Below are 16,804 nucleotides of genomic sequence, written 5' to 3'. Positions count from 1 at the left end.
TGGTAATTAAAACCCATCTATGTTTGGAACACTGAATTTCTTGTGGATCTTCATTTTTTGGTTTATTGCAAGTAAGACAAGCGTTAAGGATTCCCTCAGTCGTCACCAAGTGACAACGAGAAACTCAGGACAAATCAGTCACTGCAATGTGTATTACAGACATTTCAGTATGGGACGGTACGAGATGGGCCAGCCAAATTGAAAGCAGGTGCATGTCGTTGCTGTCGGTGGGTGCTTCCAGGTTCAGTGTGCAGCTACTTGGAGCATTATCTGATGTACATGTGTTTGACATTCTCCGGCAGAGTTGTGCCTCCCCTTGTTTTGCTCATCCGGGGCTACATGGCCAGCCGGCCAGGCGGATGATTAATGGCAGAGCATTCGCTTAGACGAGCTCAGCAGCCAAATAATCCCTTCTCCAAACCCATGGCCCCAAAAGTACTCTCATATAAAAAATGTTACTTGTAATCTACTTCAAACTTTTAACATCAGTGGTATTGAGCACACTTTGGTACAATTTGTACAATTTGAATGGAAAAATTAGTGTAAATCAGGATCATTAAAAAATGCGGTGTTGAGATACAGACTTGGGAATACTCATGCCGTCATGATTAACTAATTATAGTAATTGATGTGCACCCTTCGGATATTGTCGTTCCGCATAACATTCACCATGAAAAAAGTCATACAAGGCTTTTTGAGTGTGCACATCTTTGGATTCAGCAAGGTTTGTTAAGAGAAAGAGAAATATCCTTTCTAGCCAGGTGAACATGATGTATTAAAAAGCACTTTAATCGGATGGGTAGAGGAAAAAACATTTTACCGCATTTCACCTACAAATCACCAAGCTCTTGCTCTACGTTGTAACTTTTATGATCTCACAAAAGTTCATTCGCAATGACAAAAACAAATCCACTCTCATTTTCAATCTATAGATCACACTATAAATACCTGGTTGGTTATCATTTTTGCTATAAATATAACACTTCATTAAGCCAAATGTGATGTGTTGGTGGTCGTGTTGGCATATGATTAGAGTTATGAAAATTGTTTTGCTGTTCCTGCATTAAGGCCTTAAAGTGTGTGTCAGTTCCAACGACTAGGGTGGCCTGTCCTGTACTGTGTGAGGTGTCCTGTACTGTATTGTGTACGGTGTCCTGTACTGTATTGTGTACGGTGTCCTGACCTGTACTGTGTGAGGTGTCCTGTACTGTATTGTGTACGGTGTACTGTACTGTATTGTGTACACAATACTCTACTGTATTGTGTCCTGTTCTGTATTGTGTGATGTGTACTGTATAGTGTGATGTGTAGGTTTCTGTGCAGGTTTCAGCAAGACAAAATGTAAGGCTTTTTAAGACCTTTTTAATACCACCTTTAATGAAATTTAAGACCTAAAACAAGCGATGGTGACGGACGTCTTCCAGCCAACTGTCCTTGAATTTGCACCTACCCATTGTCGGAGACTAGCTAGCAATCACGCAGATAATCGTTTATATATGCAGCAAGCAAGAAAGAAGCCTGAAAAGTCCCAGGAGAAAAATAAATAAATAAATAGTCCTGCCCCGACAAATTTAAGTCCTTGAGTTACAGTATTTAAGACCACCAAATTACATTTCTAACGAATTAAAGACTTTTCAAGGCCTTAAATTTAGAAACATGAATTTAAGACTTTTTAAGACTTTTAAGGAATCGCGGACACCATGTGTATTGTGTACGGTGTCCTGTACTGTATTGTGTGAGGTGTCCTCCACTGTATTGTGTGAGGTGTCCTGTACTATATTGTGTGATGTGTACTGTATTGTGTGATGTGTTGGGATAAGATGACGTTTGCAGTTGTATCACAACAGATTAGTTTAGGATAACAACTTTCTCCAAAAGAGTGAAAGCCAAACGTTAGGTATCAAACAGGTAAACAAATGTCTCTAGAACATGGATGTATTTAAGAACACACAGCAGTACGTGCGACTAAATTTGCGTGATAAAACTATGAAGGCTGTACATAGGTTCTAATACTATTTTGATATATTAAGATGAAAGCTTAAGAGGTTATTCTCCTCGATCAATATCATCATTTGAAAGCTATTAAAAGGTTCCTAGACTGAATTCAAAAATAGAATTTTCTCTCGACCACATTTTGAACACGAAATCAGAACCACTGCGATGACTTCTCAGCTGTCTCCTCATTCCTCTTAGCAGGCAAATGAGTCAACCTCTCCTTCCCTTGTGGTCTGCTCTGCAAAGAGGGCTGGACTGATGGTGACCACTTCAGCCCCTCTCCATGTACCCCGGAACGTACAGCGCTATGATGTCATTAATCAACAGGAAGGGTCCAGACATGTCCAAAACACCCAGGGCACCATCTCCAGGGATAAGAGGAGAGCTGGGATATTGAACCGTTGTCTTGACAGCGGAGCGCAATGGGACCTGCAGCCTGTAGGACAGGCGAGAATGAGATGGGCTCTGGGGCAAACGTTGGAGGAAAGGTAGCAGTCAACCAGGGAATCCTATAACAGATCAAAGATCAAATGAACGCAATGGAGAAACAAAGAGATAATGAAAGGAAACATGATTTGAATCATCGACCGCTGTCATGAGATGTTCTGGAAGGAGAGTTCAGTTTCCCTCGGTTAGACTCATCTATTTGGGCTCTCGGACAAAGCTCTGATTATAATCCTGAAGGTTGACAGATCTTTTGTGATGCACCTTGGGATGGAGCAGCGTTTACAGAAAGGAGCCTGGCTTTGAGGTTCAACATTTTGGGGGGATTTTCCATAGCTTAGCGTGACAAAACACCTTATCTAATAAATGAAAGCCCAAAAACACCATGTGGACCAGAAAATACCCCTTTCATTGTGTCTGCTGAACAATAAAGAGAGCTCTGCAGCTTTGGGGTTAAGAGAGAGCGAGAGCGAGAGAGGTTTAGCCTCATCATTGCAGTGACAACGATGTATGCTACTTAACCGTTGGTTTGATCTTGCTCTCAGGTCAAACTCTTTGTTCTGATTGAACACTGAGCATTTCAGTTCAGTAATCGCATCTCTCATCCAGGTGAAGGGTTCTACCCATAAACATATCACATGCCCGCCGTGTTTTAAGTATGATCCATTATGGTCAACCATTAGACGACCATGTTAGACCTTCTGTGATGTGATATTGAGACATTGCCTCCGACAAACGATCAGATGATGTAGCAGTCATATGCTCACTCTCTCATTTCATTATGAACTCATTTCAATATTTTTAAAGCAATGAAGACACCGTGTGTGTGTGTGTGTGTGTGTGTGTGTGTGTGTGTGTGTGTGTGTGTGTGTGTGTGTGTGTGTGTGTGTGTGTGTGTGTTCATACGAGGAGAGGGACATGAGAGACATCAGCCTTCTGCATTATGTACCAAGGGAGGTTAGCCGCTCGGATCCTCTTTCAGTCGATTGGCATCGACAAATGAGGGGGAAAGATAAGAGAGATAGAGGGAGAGGGAGGGAGGGGAGAGAGACTCCCTCTAGAGGAGTCAATTACTGCCCCTGAATAAAAGCCAGACTTGGCTCCTATCTTAGGGACACAACAATAGAAAATAGAAAACAATAGAAAAGGACACAACACTAGAAAAGGACATAACGATAGAAAAGGACACAACAATAGAAAATGACATAACTATAGAAAAGAACACAACAATAGAAAAGGACACAACGATAGAAAAGGACATAACAATAGAAATAGACAAAGAAGCCATTTCGGGGAGATGATCCAGAGAATATGTCCTGGAATAACAAAACCAAAAAGGAAAACCTATTTGGACGTCTGGTCACTCATAATATTATCATCTTCTTTGTCATGAAGACACATGAATAAATAAAATACCCCCCCCCCCCCCCCACACACACACACACACACACACACACACACACACACACACACACACACACACACACACACACACACACACACACACACACACACACACACACACACACACACACACACACACACACGTCTATGGGTTGGGTCCAGTCTGCTCGTGTTTGCATATGATTTGACTTCCATCCGCGCAGAGCGGAGGGTGTTATCTGAGATGCATGATCTGCTGCTTGGAGCGCTTAGTACCATGGCCGACTGCCTCCCTGAACGGAGTGCGTTCAGCCGTTACCACACGGCTCTGGGGGCTGAATTAGGTCTCAATGCAGCAGGTCATCACTGCGCTGCAGGGGAGTGCAATCCCAGAACCGTTTACCCCGGCCACACACCATAATGTAGAAACAATGCTGATTAATGGCTTATGAACCCTGGGGGGACAGTAACCGCAGGGAATAGGGACGAGGGACGAGGGATTATGGACGAGGGACGAGGGAATAGGGACGAGGGACGAGGGAATAGGGAAGAGGGACGAGGAAAAAGGGACGAGGGAATAGGGAAGAGGGACGAGGGAATAGGGACGAGGGAATAGGGACGAGGGAATAGGGAAGAGGGACGAGGGAATAGGGACGAGGGAAGAGGGACGAGGGAATAGGGAAGAGGGACGAGGGAATAGGGACGAGGGAAGAGGGACGAGGGAATAGGGAAGAGGGACGAGGGAATAAGGAAGAGGGACGAGGGAATAGGGACGAGGGAATGGGGACGAGGGAATGGGGACGAGGGAATAGGGAAGAGGGGCGAGGGAATGGGGACGAGGGAATGGGGACGAGGGAATAGGGACGAGGGAATGGGGACGAGGGAATGGGGACGAGGGAATGGGGACGAGGGAATGGGGACGAGGGAATAGGGACGAGGGAATAGGGACGAGGGAATAGGGACGAGGGAGTGCGGTCGCTACAGGACAGTGGACGTGGGAGTGGCCCCATAATGAAGTGTACAATGAGGGCACCTGGACGGGGACATTTAGCGTAGCCACAATTAATGGGGAAGGCAAGGCTCCACACACACACACACACACACACACACACACACACACACACACACACACACACACACACACACACACACACACACACACACACACACACACACACACACACACACACACACCGTTGAACGGGGGGAGGGGGGGGGACCCAATCACACTGACGCTCCCACACGGCGCTGCAGGCGCACCGGCCCCCCAGAGCGGGTGGTCAGCGGGTTGAGGCCATACCTCTGGGGGCTGACCACCGCCCCCCCCCCGCGGTGCTCCCTGATAGAGCACCGCTACAGCGCAGCGCCTGGGGCCCCCCTCCCTCGGGTCCGTCAGGGCTGGGGTCTGGACAGACCCCAGACGGACCCCCGGCCCGGAGCCAGTCCCAGCTCCCTGCGGTCCGTTGGTGGGGTCCCGTTGAAGAGGCCGATGGACCCCCGGTCAGTGAGGGCTACAGTGAGCATTAGTATCCTATCTACGGATAGTATTGATACTAGATATAGTATGTCCATCTGTACGGATGTTTATGATGGAAGACAAACCGTATCCAAATCGGGGGGGGGGGGGGGGGGGGGCACCTGCCACAGCATGAGACGCCTCGCATGAAAACACGTGTGAGGTTGAATATGGAAATCAGTGAAGTGTGCGTCCTTTAGTGTTACAACACCACACGTCTGAACTAACAGACATCATGTTTTTGATGCACCTTTTACACGGGCCCCTAGAATGACTAAACCACACGGCCCCCAAGAATGACTAAACCACACGGGCCCCTAGAATGACTAAACCACACGGGCTGCATGGATAACACGACGTACGAGTGGGGACAGAGAGGGACCGATGTCTTAGGCTCTCTGTCCCGATCCAGACGTTCAAACCAGCGCTGCGTGATGTTGATCCCCAAACACCCCACGGCCCACCGACGACCGACCCGTCAGCCCACGGCCCACCGTCGACCGACCCGTCAGCCCACGGCCCACCGTCGACCCCCCGACCCGTCAGCCCACGGCCCACCGTCGACCCGTCAGCCCACGGCCCACCGTCGACCCGTCACCTTACGGCCCACCGTCGACCCCCCGACCCATCAGCCCACGGCCCACCGTCGACCCGTCAGCCCACGGCCCACCGTCGACCCGTCACCCCACGGCCCACCGTCGACCCGTCACCCCACGGCCCACCGTCGACCCGTCAGCCCACGGCCCACCGTCGACCCGTCAGCCCACGGCCCACCGTCGACCCCCCGACCCGTCACCCCACGGCCCACCGTCGACCCGTCACCCCACGGCCCACCGTCGACCCGTCAGCCCCCGGCCCACCGTCGACAGACCCGTTACCTGGAGGAGACCCGCCCGCTTCATCCCGACAGCCATGTTCATTTGGTCCTCATAGTTCTGTACATCCCACCTTATTGACGGGGGTCTGAGGGGCCCCACAGGCTGAGAGGTGGAGCACTAGGGGCCCCACAGGCTGAGAGGTAGAGCAATAGGGGCCCCACAGGCTGAGAGGTGGAGCACTAGGGGCCCCACAGGCTGAGGGGTGGAGCACTAGGGGCCCCACAGGCTGAGAGGTGGAGCACTAGGGGCCCCACAGGCAGAGGGGGGGAGCACTAGGAGCCCATGGGGCCCCTGAGGCTGCGGGGTCCCACTTGGGGCCCCTGAGGCAGTGGGGTCCCATGGGGCCCCTGAGGCTGCGGGGTCCCATGGGGGCCCTGAGGCTGCGGGGTCCCATGGGGGCCCTGAGGCTGCGGGGTCCCATGGGGGCCCTGAGGCTGCGGGGTCCCATAGGGGCCCCTGAGGGGTCCCACTAGGGGCCCCTGAGGCTGCGGGGGCCCATGGGGGCCCCTGAGGCTGCGGGGGCCCATGGGGGCCCTGAGGGGTCCCACTAGGGGCTCCTGAGGCTGCGGGGGCCCATGGGGGCCCTGAGGGGTCCCACTAGGGGCCCCTGAGGCTGCGGGGGCCCATGGGGGCCCCTGAAGGGGTCCCACTAGGGGCCCCTGAGGCTGCGGGGGCCCATGGGGGCCCCTGAGGCTGCGGGGGCCCATGGGGGCCCTGAGGGGTCCCACTAGGGGCTCCTGAGGCTGCGGGGGCCCATGGGGGCCCTGAGGGGTCCCACTAGGGGCCCCTGAGGCTGCGGGGGCCCATGGGGGCCCTGAGGGGTGAGCGGCGGCAGAGCCCTTACCTGCACCGTGGGGGAGGAGCGATGTTTGCGTGTGGTGGTGGTGGACATGGTGGTGGTGGTCTCGATGAAGGTGGTGGACATCTCCGGGGGCGTGGCGGTGGAGCGGCCGGGGCCCCCGGAGCCCCCGGAGCCCCCGGAGCCGGGGCCGTCGCCCACCAGGCGCACGCTGCCGTTGATCTTGACGTTGGCGTTGCCCTCGGCCGCCAGGTTGAGCACCTTGAGGCCGTTGTAGTAGAGGCCGGAGAGCTGGCCCTGGAAGGGCCGGGCGCGGTCGCTGCCCCCGAGGGCCACGCTGGCCTGGGTGTTGAAGATGGTCAGCTGCCGCCCTGCGGGGGGGGGGGCACGCGGTGAAACATGTCCCCACGGCGGGGGAGGACACTACAGCATCGTGGTCTACCAGCGTTGTAGCGCCACTGCTCTGCATCGTTAGGGGTCAGCAGAGCGGTATCCATGACTGGAGCCACTGAGTCCACTGCTACCCGAGTCATTATCCACCAACTTGGTAGACATTGGATATTAATGCTCCCAAATCATTACAAAGTGATACTGATGCTGCTCGTTAAACAAGTCAGAAAAACCCTCATGAGTATGTATAGACAGTATATATTATTATAACATTTGCGCATCATGCATGTCTGCTAACTTTCATTCCGATGCCGTTTGTAACTTTTGCGATGTTCTTTTATGCTCAAGTTGTTGAAGGGAGTTGTGAAATAGCATTTAGATTACAAAGGCATAATAACCATACATAATTTATATTTTTAAGAACTCTCAGTCCCTTCAACCCTTGATCAGTGACAGAGATCTTAATGTGATCCTATTTAACAGCTTCTTTAACAGCCATGCATGAATAAAGCAAAACTGTGAGCTTAGTGTTAGAGTTTAAAAATAGAAAAGCTCCTAACTGAGGCCGAGGAAAGAGCAAAAAGCGACAGAGTCAGTGTGGGAGAGAGTTAGGGAGAGGGTTAGGGAGAGGGAGAGGGTTAGGGAGAGGTTAGGGAGAGGTTAGGGTTAGGGAGAGGTTAGGGACAGAGTAGGTTTTGGTTAGGGTTAGGGAGAGGTTAGGGAGAGGTTAGGGTTAGCGAGAGATTAGCGACAGAGTCAATGTGGGATTACCTTTTTCTTGTAGCCACTCTTCTACTGGTCTGGCGTATTTGAAAGGAATTTTCTTATTGGCCATGTGATAGCGTTCAATGTCACTGCTCCCTTTAGAAATTTAAGAAAACATTTATGAACAACATTTATAGAGCAAATATCATCATCATGACACCATTTTTATAAATTCTTTAAGTTTGGTTATAACCTTTTTAGTTTTTATTACATTTTATTAAGAAAAAAAAATTGTTTACATTAATCAATATGTGGGTCGGGGCTCCGAGGGGGGGGGGGGGGGGGGGGGGGGGCTGTGCAAATGACAAGGTGGTCCTAGTTCACATCTTTCATGGCCTTTGAATTAATACTTTATCTTTTAACATTTCCTGTGGGGTCAGGCTGTATTTCAAACTGAATAAATCAACGTGACTCGAATGAAGTTCGTCAGTGTGTTAATGTGTGTGCTCTGTGAGAAAACGGATGGGGTCATAATTCTGTTATTAAAGTTAGCGTCAGGATTTGTAATATCACAATGTTGGCAGATTTATTTGCAGACGTTCAAATTTGCAAATGAATTATATTGACGGTCAATTGTAGAAAGTATACTGTAGAAAGTACATAAGCATAATTATCTTTCTATATTATTTTTAAAACAAAAGGCATTTGAAGATCATGGAAGGCAACATTAGCATCAACCATTGATTTGTTTGGACCAGGTTTTTGTACTTTTCTTCTGGAGTTTGATTCCAGAGGTTGCATGCTGGTGATGTGATTAGCAGTGTCCAGGTGATGTGATTAGCGCTGTCCAGGTGATGTGGTTAGCGCTGTCCAGGTGAGGCCTTACCTGTTGGGAAGTGTTCGTTGATGGACCAGTTGTCCACCTGCAGCGTGGCGTTGCCTCCGTTCCTGATGAAGCGCACCACGTGGTACTTCCCATCGTTCACAGGTGTGCTCGTCTCCTGGACCACGATGTCCACCGTACCGATGTTGAACGTCACCCCGATCTTTCCTTGTTGCTGTAAAACAAATACAAAACATTCTTTAGGAAAAGTGGATTCAATGTAATATGTGAAAATGCAATGTGTTGCATATTGAGGTTATGTTAAAAATGCAAAAAGAAGAATTAAGAATTGTGCGTGAAAAATAAAACATTTATATAATTCATTCACAGAACTTTACACATGCAATGAATTCATATTCATGATGTTGCCATTTTGTTTAAAATGGGGTTACACTATAATCACTAGCCAGGGGAAATGAAAGAGGCATGTAGGAAGATGTGTATTAGCCTATTCTTTATCATGACTAGGCGCTTCTTTCAGGACCATGATGATCTCACTGAAAATAGCAATGACAGGAACGGTGAGAAACTCTCTAAAGATAGCGACAACAGGAACCATGAGAATCTCTCTGAAGATAGGGATGACAGGAAGGAACCATGAGAATCTCTCTGAAGACAGAGATGACAGGAAGGAAACATGAGATTCTCTCTGAAGACAGAGATGACAGGAGGGAACCATGAGAATCTCTCTGAAGATAGGGATGACAGGAAGGAACCATGAGAATCTCTCTGAAGATTGGGATGACAGGAAGGAACCATGAGAATCTCTCTGAAGATAGGGATGACAGGAAGGAACCATGAGAATCTCTCTGAAGACAGGGATGACAGGAAGGAACCATGAGAATCTCTCTGAAGAAAGCGATGGTAGTGCACTACGCGCCTCATGGACCCTTCATGGATCCTTCAGGCCAGATTCAAGGTTCCTGATAAGCAGGCGAATTCCATTCGATTTTATCACACAATAATGCAGAATGTGTGGGGAATAAAGTCATATGCATCTTACGTTGAAGTTATTGTTTAAAGAGGTGGTTTTTGCTTTAGCTTAATGTTTAGATGGAGCCTGGGTGAGAAGACTAAGTGTATTATATCTAAGTAGGATTTTGTATATGGCATGGTGTTCATTGTGATTCATATTGTTTGACATTTTATTATTAGCCCATACTTGCTGGATAATTATAGGACACCTTAATAAAACCAATCAACCAATCAAAGTCTATCCCAGAGTTAAGCTCATTATACATTCAAAAACTGAAAAAAGACAATCATTTTTACACCGCTAATGATATTAAGCCTGCAGACAATCAGTAAGCTTGACAGGTTGGTAAATAATTAAAAGGACCAATTAAAATACGAAGGCACACAATCACTATCTCATAATAGGTGTATGACTAACAGGGCAGTTCATGGTCGGCCATGACACACCACTGCCTTGATCTCTTTAAAATGCCTCATGCACATTTTGTAAACATAATAGGAGAGGCGATTTCACTCTGTCATCTGCCAAAGAAGATGGTGTTCATAAAGAAGAGTGGGAATGGCGCGTGTAAATAGATGATAATATGTGGCAGCAGCAGCATTTTGATTCAGTTCCCCAAGGGGGATTTGGGGGGGGGGGGGGGGAGAGAGAGAGAGAGACAGAGAGAGACTCCCCAGTCTTGTCCACATTTGTAAGTTAAGGTGCTTCTGCGCATCAACTGACGAGAAATGACCGTTGCTATTCTCTATATAATTATAGCATAACATTATTTTATTTGTTTCCTCAATCCACAATTGTATCAGCAACCCACACATGTGCATAAGTCAGACCTCAAAACAACACAACACATGAACTGGGCAGCTAACACAGATAATGTAGCCAAAATCAAGCACGCTGGGATTGTTTTCAATGCGATACTGAAAGCGTTTATGAGAGCTTCGTTCCAAGGTCAATCTGCTGAGACCAGTTGTTTGAAGACATGAACCTTTGGAGTACTGGGCAGGGGCCAGTCAGTCTATTTCCATCCAAACAGGCAATCTCTAATACACAGAGGGAAGCTAGTTCGTAAACCAATGGAAGATTAACTGAAGAGGTCATTGGGCTGGAAACGAAAATAAATCACAGATACTAAAGGGAACAAAACTGGTGAATTAATATATCAGAGAAAAAAAAAACCATCCAAACAAATAAATGACAATGAATACATTAAAACCTTAACAAATAAAACCATAGCGTTTATTGAATAAACTCTTTTGTATTCTTGAATGCAAAGCCTCATGCGAGCTGTGTTATTTTAACAGAGGCTCTGGTGAATGACAATGACCATTTACAACATTGGAATCTAATTAGAGACAACCCATTGATTTGAGATACTGTAGCTGGCACATCACTGAGTGAGAACCATTTAAACTGAAGAAGATAGCGCTGTATTTAAAGGCTCTGGTGTCTTCATGCTGTATGCTGTCTGTCTGTGTGTCTCCCTGCCTCATAGCGGGACGCTCCCCGGTCTGCGAGTCCCGTAAACCATGATGGAGCTTTCCGTACGGCCCTTGCAGCTGTAACGCTCCAGCTCCTCCCCCTCTCTGAGTAATGGCCACGCCTTGTGTGGGAGTAATGTGCTCTGGGTCTTCAAAAATAACTAATGCATCCCCCTCTCATTTGTTCTGGGTAAAGATTACATGATGTAATTATCCTCATTTCAAATAAATCCACTAAACTATGAATTAAATGTTTTCACAAAATGGCTCCAAGATCACCACGCACTACATTAGTAAACTGTGAGCATTATAATCATAGTGCACACCTCGACCTTAACCTGATACAGCTACAATTTTGGTTCATTTTATTAAATAATTTCATTTTCTTTACATTTGGTCTTACACTAAATGGTATGTGTGGTGAATTTTTTGTTTAGAATGTGTCCTTTAAATATTCTCTCCTTGCTTGTGCATACAGGACATAGTCTTTTTTAACTAAATTACAGGTTTCTACAACAACAAATGAATATAAGTCAGGGACAGATGATGCAGCTCCTATCACAACATATATACACATATATATATATATTAGAGCTGTCAAGCGATTATAATATTTAATCGTGATCATTCGCATTAATGTCATAGTTAACTCACGATTAATCGCAAATTCTTTTTCTATCCTAAATATCCCTTGATTTTTTTGTCCCATAATTCTTCTCATTTTAATTCTCTTATCAACATGGTGAAGTGCATCGGCTTGCCTTGTGCAAATGATTTTTTATTGATAACAACATTGGCATATACTGATCAAAGCAGGACGATACAAAAAAAGACCCTATAGTGCAATTAAACGACTGCTTTGAACAAATGTAATTTTAACATAGCAGTCAGGCTACTGCTTCTTTGTTTTGAGCCCAAAAAAAAAAAAAAGTATATTTTTTTTAAATAGAATAATTGCGTTAATCGTGCGATAAATTTTCTAACGCAGTTAAATTTGGTTTGCGTTAACTCCGTTAATAACGCGTTTAATTGACAGCTCTAATATATATATACACACATACATACATATACATACATACATACATACATACATACATACATACATACATACATACATACATACATACATATACATACACACACACACTCTAGTCTACTTAATGCCTTGCACTTACAAAGCCAATCTATTAGAACGAACTCAGGCCAAATGTTGTGGCTAAATATCTTTATGAATGGGAGCTTTTCTGTACGGAGCTGAATTGTATCTGCTTGACCACAGCTCGTTATAGTCTTCCTAAAGGAGTCCCTTGATGTTTGTAGAGATGACTCTAGGCACGGCAACATTCCAAGCCCATGGAAATCTGAAATTCATTTTTATTCTGAATTTTTTAATTATTACACTGAATGAATGCAGCCCGTGAACGCTAGCTTGTAGCAGCTAACCAGACACCGACTGTTGGAAGTCAATGTGTGTTTTCACAGCAATGATGCAATACGATTGGTTCACGTTCTGCCAGAGCGAATGTTCTCCCGCCTATGTACCGCATCGGCACCTTGTCCTCATCCACCGCGAGGCCTCCTCCACCGCGAGGCCTCCTCCACCGCGAGGCCTCCTCCACCGCGAGGCCTCCTCCACCATGAGGCCTCCTCCACCGCGAGGCCTCCTCCACCACGAGGCCTCCTCCACCACGAGGCGCTCTCCCAGAACCGCCTCAACCAGAAAGCCTCCTCCACCACGGGCTCCTTCATCTGTCCTCCGTTTATCTCCGTCCAAGCTCTGAAAGCAAACTGCAAAGAGCAGCTCAGATTCTCCGCCCGCGGGCCTGTTTACAGAGCGCCGCCCGTGAACAGGAAGTGGACCTTGGGGAGGGTTGCGTTACCCCGACGCTCCTTCTCCATCACTGCCTCCAGAAGTGGTCGGAGCCACAAGAGATCCCAGCGATGGGAATGTCTGGGTCTGGTTACTGGGAGTGATGGTGGAGTAGGAAGGGGCTGAGTGATGCTCATTCATCAGTCCGGGGTTCTGGGGTTAAGTAGCTGCTTCTACGACACAGTTCTAAGTGTCTCAGTGGCTAACAGAGTGCTGCTTTAAGGGCTCTCCAGGGGGTTGACGTTTAATGAAGGCTCTTTCACCATATAGGAGGCCAGCGATGTGGAGGGTGATGAAGGCCTGATCTCCACAATGTTCCGATTTGTCAGATTGTTTAGAAATGAGTCAGGAGCGGTCGAAAATCAATCTTCATACCAAGATCAAATCAACGAGACGGATGAATGAGTTTGAAATATGGAATTTCACTCACTATTTGCCGAAGGCTCAACTCAAATAAGAGCTCTTAAATCTTCTAATTTAGATAGAGCAATGGGGACGATAAAAGCAAACTGGATCAGAGGGTCATTAATTCTCCAACCTCTGTTGAGGGTATATACTTATGTAACACTTTTGCATACATCCGAAGCAGCTTTTAGGACGCGCGCGCACACACGCACACGCACACACGCACACGCACACACACACACACACACACACACACACACACACACTGTGTACATGATAGTACAAAATTGGCTCCAGCAGATCATAGAGACTCCCCGGGCAGTGATCCCCCCCTCCCCCTATGCCTGTCTTTCTGAAACAGGTGTGGAGTGATGTATTTAGCTTATGGAAATGATTCACTGTTGCTACATTTCCTTTGTCACTCATAAGCCTCCGCAACTAAAGTCCTAATGTGGTTATTTAATTACCGCCGGTGTGATCCAGTGAACGGCAGTGCAGCAGGGATAGGGAGGCTGCACAACGACATCAGTACAGCCCTCTGAGGCACGGCGCAATTTAATTACATGTTCAACTGAATCCAACTCCTTTGAATGTTATGACCGTTACGGCCAACCGCAGCCTGAAGTAAAAGATTAGTTTACATTGTTGGTGTATTTCTGACTTTCTGATTCCCCCCCGTGTTTAATATTCACAATTGTATTCTGAGAGGTGAATTCTGTTTATTTTATTAGGTTTAGTTTTCCATTTCTCATGGAGTCTATTTGACTACCTTCCACTGCCGTCCAAGTCATTACAACTAAAGAGCTGCAAGCTGAGAGTGGGATGAGGGTGGAAGACAGAGACGGGCCTTAACCAGAGACGGGCCTTAACCAGAGGAGGGCCTTAACCAGAGGAGTGCCTTAACCAGTGGAGGGCCTTAACCAGAGGAGGGCCTTAACCAGAGGAGGGCCTTAACCAGAGGAGGGCCTTAACCAGAGGAGGGCCTTAACCAGAGGAGGGCCTTAACCAGTGGAGGGCCTTAACCAGTGGAGAGGCTTAACCAGTGGAGAGGCTTAACCAGAGGAGGGCCTTAACCAGAGGAGGGCCTTCACCAGAGGAGGGCCTTCACCAGAAGAGGGCCTTCACCAGAGGAGGGCCTTAACCAGAGGAGAGCCTTAACCAGAGGAGGGCCTTAACCAGAGACGGGCCTTAACCAGAGACGGGCCTTAACCAGAGGAGGGCCTTAACCAGAGGAGGGCCTTAACCAGAGGAGGGCCTTAACCAGAGACGGGCCTTAACCAGAGACGGGCCTTAACCAGAGGAGGGCCTTAACCAGAGACGGGCCTTAACCAGAGACGGGCCTTAACCAGAGGAGGGCCTTAACCAGGAGACCGCTGGCGCTGAGAGTGGGGTGAGGGTGGAGGACAGAGCAGCTGGAGCTGAGAGTGGGGTGAGGGTGGAGGACAGAGCAGCTGGAGCTGAGAGTGGGGTGAGGGTGGAGGACAGAGCAGCTGGCGCTGAGAGTGGGGTGAGGGTGGAGGACAGAGCAGCTGGCGCTGAGAGTGGGGTGAGGGTGGAGGACAGAGCAGCTGGCGCTGAGAGTGGGGTGAGGGTGGAGGACAGAGCAGCTGGCGCTGAGAGTGGGGTGAGGGTGGAGGACAGAGCAGCTGGCGCTGAGAGTGGGGTGAGGGTGGAGGACAGAGCAGCTGGCGCTGAGAGTGGGGTGAGGGTGGAGGACAGAGCAGCTGGCGCTGAGAGTGGGGTGAGGGTGGAGGACAGAGCAGCTGGCGCTGAGAGTGGGGTGAGGGTGGAGGACAGAGCAGCTGGCGCTGAGAGTGGGGTGAGGGTGGAGGACAGACCAGCTGGCGCTGAGAGTGGGGTGAGGGTGGAGGACAGAGCAGCTGGCGCTGAGAGTGGGGTGAGGGTGGAGGACAGAGCAGCTGGAGCTGAGAGTGGGGTGAGGGTGGAGGACAGAGCAGCTGGCGCTGAGAGTGGGGTGAGGGTGGAGGACAGAGCAGCTGGCGCTGAGAGTGGGGTGAGGGTGGAGGACAGAGCATCTGGCGCTGAGAGTGGGGTGAGGGTGGAGGACAGAGCAGCTGGCGCTGAGAGTGGGGTGAGGGTGGAGGACAGAGCAGCTGGCGCTGAGAGTGGGGTGAGGGTGGAGGACAGACCAGCTGGTGCTGAGAGTGGGGTGAGGGTGGAGGACAGAGCAGCTGGCGCTGAGAGTGGGGTGAGGGTGGAGGACAGAGCAGCTGGCGCTGAGAGTGGGGTGAGGGTGGAGGACAGAGCAGCTGGCGCTGAGAGTGGGGTGAGGGTGGAGGACAGAGCAGCTGGCGCTGAGAGGGCCTTACTATGTGCAGCATGAGGTAGTCCCCCAGTCCGGGCGCGCTGTCGATGCGCACCAGGATGCCCTCCTTCAGCGAGGTGCTGAAGCCCACGGTGAGCCGGTCGCTGCGGGTGCTCGGCCTCTCGTTGGCCGGCCACCTGAAGGTGATGAGCCCGCCGCCCTTCCCGAAGATGTACGTCGTCCCAGCTGAGGAGAGAGGGGAGAGAAAGGAGGATGAGCGGTACATCAGTTTTACAACTGTCTGAAGTTATACTTTGAACATAATTACACCCATGGCTTAAACTGCTGTTTCAAACAAAAAAATATAGCAATGATGATAGAAACTTGGAAAGCACTTTGTAATGTAGGGAGGGCTGGCAAACAGCACCATGCACCGCTGAGCGGGGCGGGGCCGCTGTGGACAGGGTCAGCAGCGTCGAGTTCCTGGGTGTTCCCCTGGCAGACGACCTGACTTCCAACACCACCAAACAGCCCAGCAGCGGCTCCACTCCCGCCGGAGTCTCCCCCCTCCTCACCTCACCACCCTCTGCAGGGGCACCGTCGAGAGCATCCTGACCTACAACTTCGCTTCCTGGTTCGGGAACTGCAAGGCCTATGAACATAAGCAGCTCACCAGGATAGTGAAGACGGCCAGCGGGATTACTGGTGTCCCACTCCCTTCCTGATGGTGGCCTACCAGCAACGCATCATTAAGGACCCTCACCACCCCTCTCCCAGCCTGTTCTCCCTCTGGGAGGAGATACAGGGCCATCATTA

The 16,804-nt window shown here is 49.2% G+C and overlaps 1 protein-coding gene across 6 annotated transcripts in view; it reads right to left on the bottom strand.

Moving 5' to 3' along the window:
* Positions 1 to 16,804, bottom strand: part of nrxn3a (neurexin 3a) — a 199,108-nt gene that overhangs the window by 16,003 nt on the left and 166,301 nt on the right. For all 6 annotated transcript variants that reach the window (XR_003976788.1, XR_003976789.1, XM_030356758.1 and 3 more), the window contains 4 exons: positions 16,053 to 16,234; positions 8,997 to 9,168; positions 8,177 to 8,266; positions 7,061 to 7,386 (listed from right to left, as the gene is read on the bottom strand). Coding sequence is in view for 4 of the 6 variants with exons in the window: in XM_030356758.1 (XP_030212618.1) it covers positions 7,061 to 7,386; positions 8,177 to 8,266; positions 8,997 to 9,168; positions 16,053 to 16,234 (770 nt within the window). In the remaining 2 variants the exon portion in view is untranslated. The remainder of the gene's footprint in view (positions 1 to 7,060; positions 7,387 to 8,176; positions 8,267 to 8,996; positions 9,169 to 16,052; positions 16,235 to 16,804) is intronic.

Source organism: Gadus morhua, chromosome 5, assembly GCF_902167405.1.
Source record: "Gadus morhua chromosome 5, gadMor3.0, whole genome shotgun sequence".
NCBI classification, from domain to species: domain Eukaryota; kingdom Metazoa; phylum Chordata; class Actinopteri; order Gadiformes; family Gadidae; genus Gadus; species Gadus morhua.
Note: the sequence above shows the minus strand (reverse complement) of the source record. Positions and strands in the feature narration are given on the sequence as shown.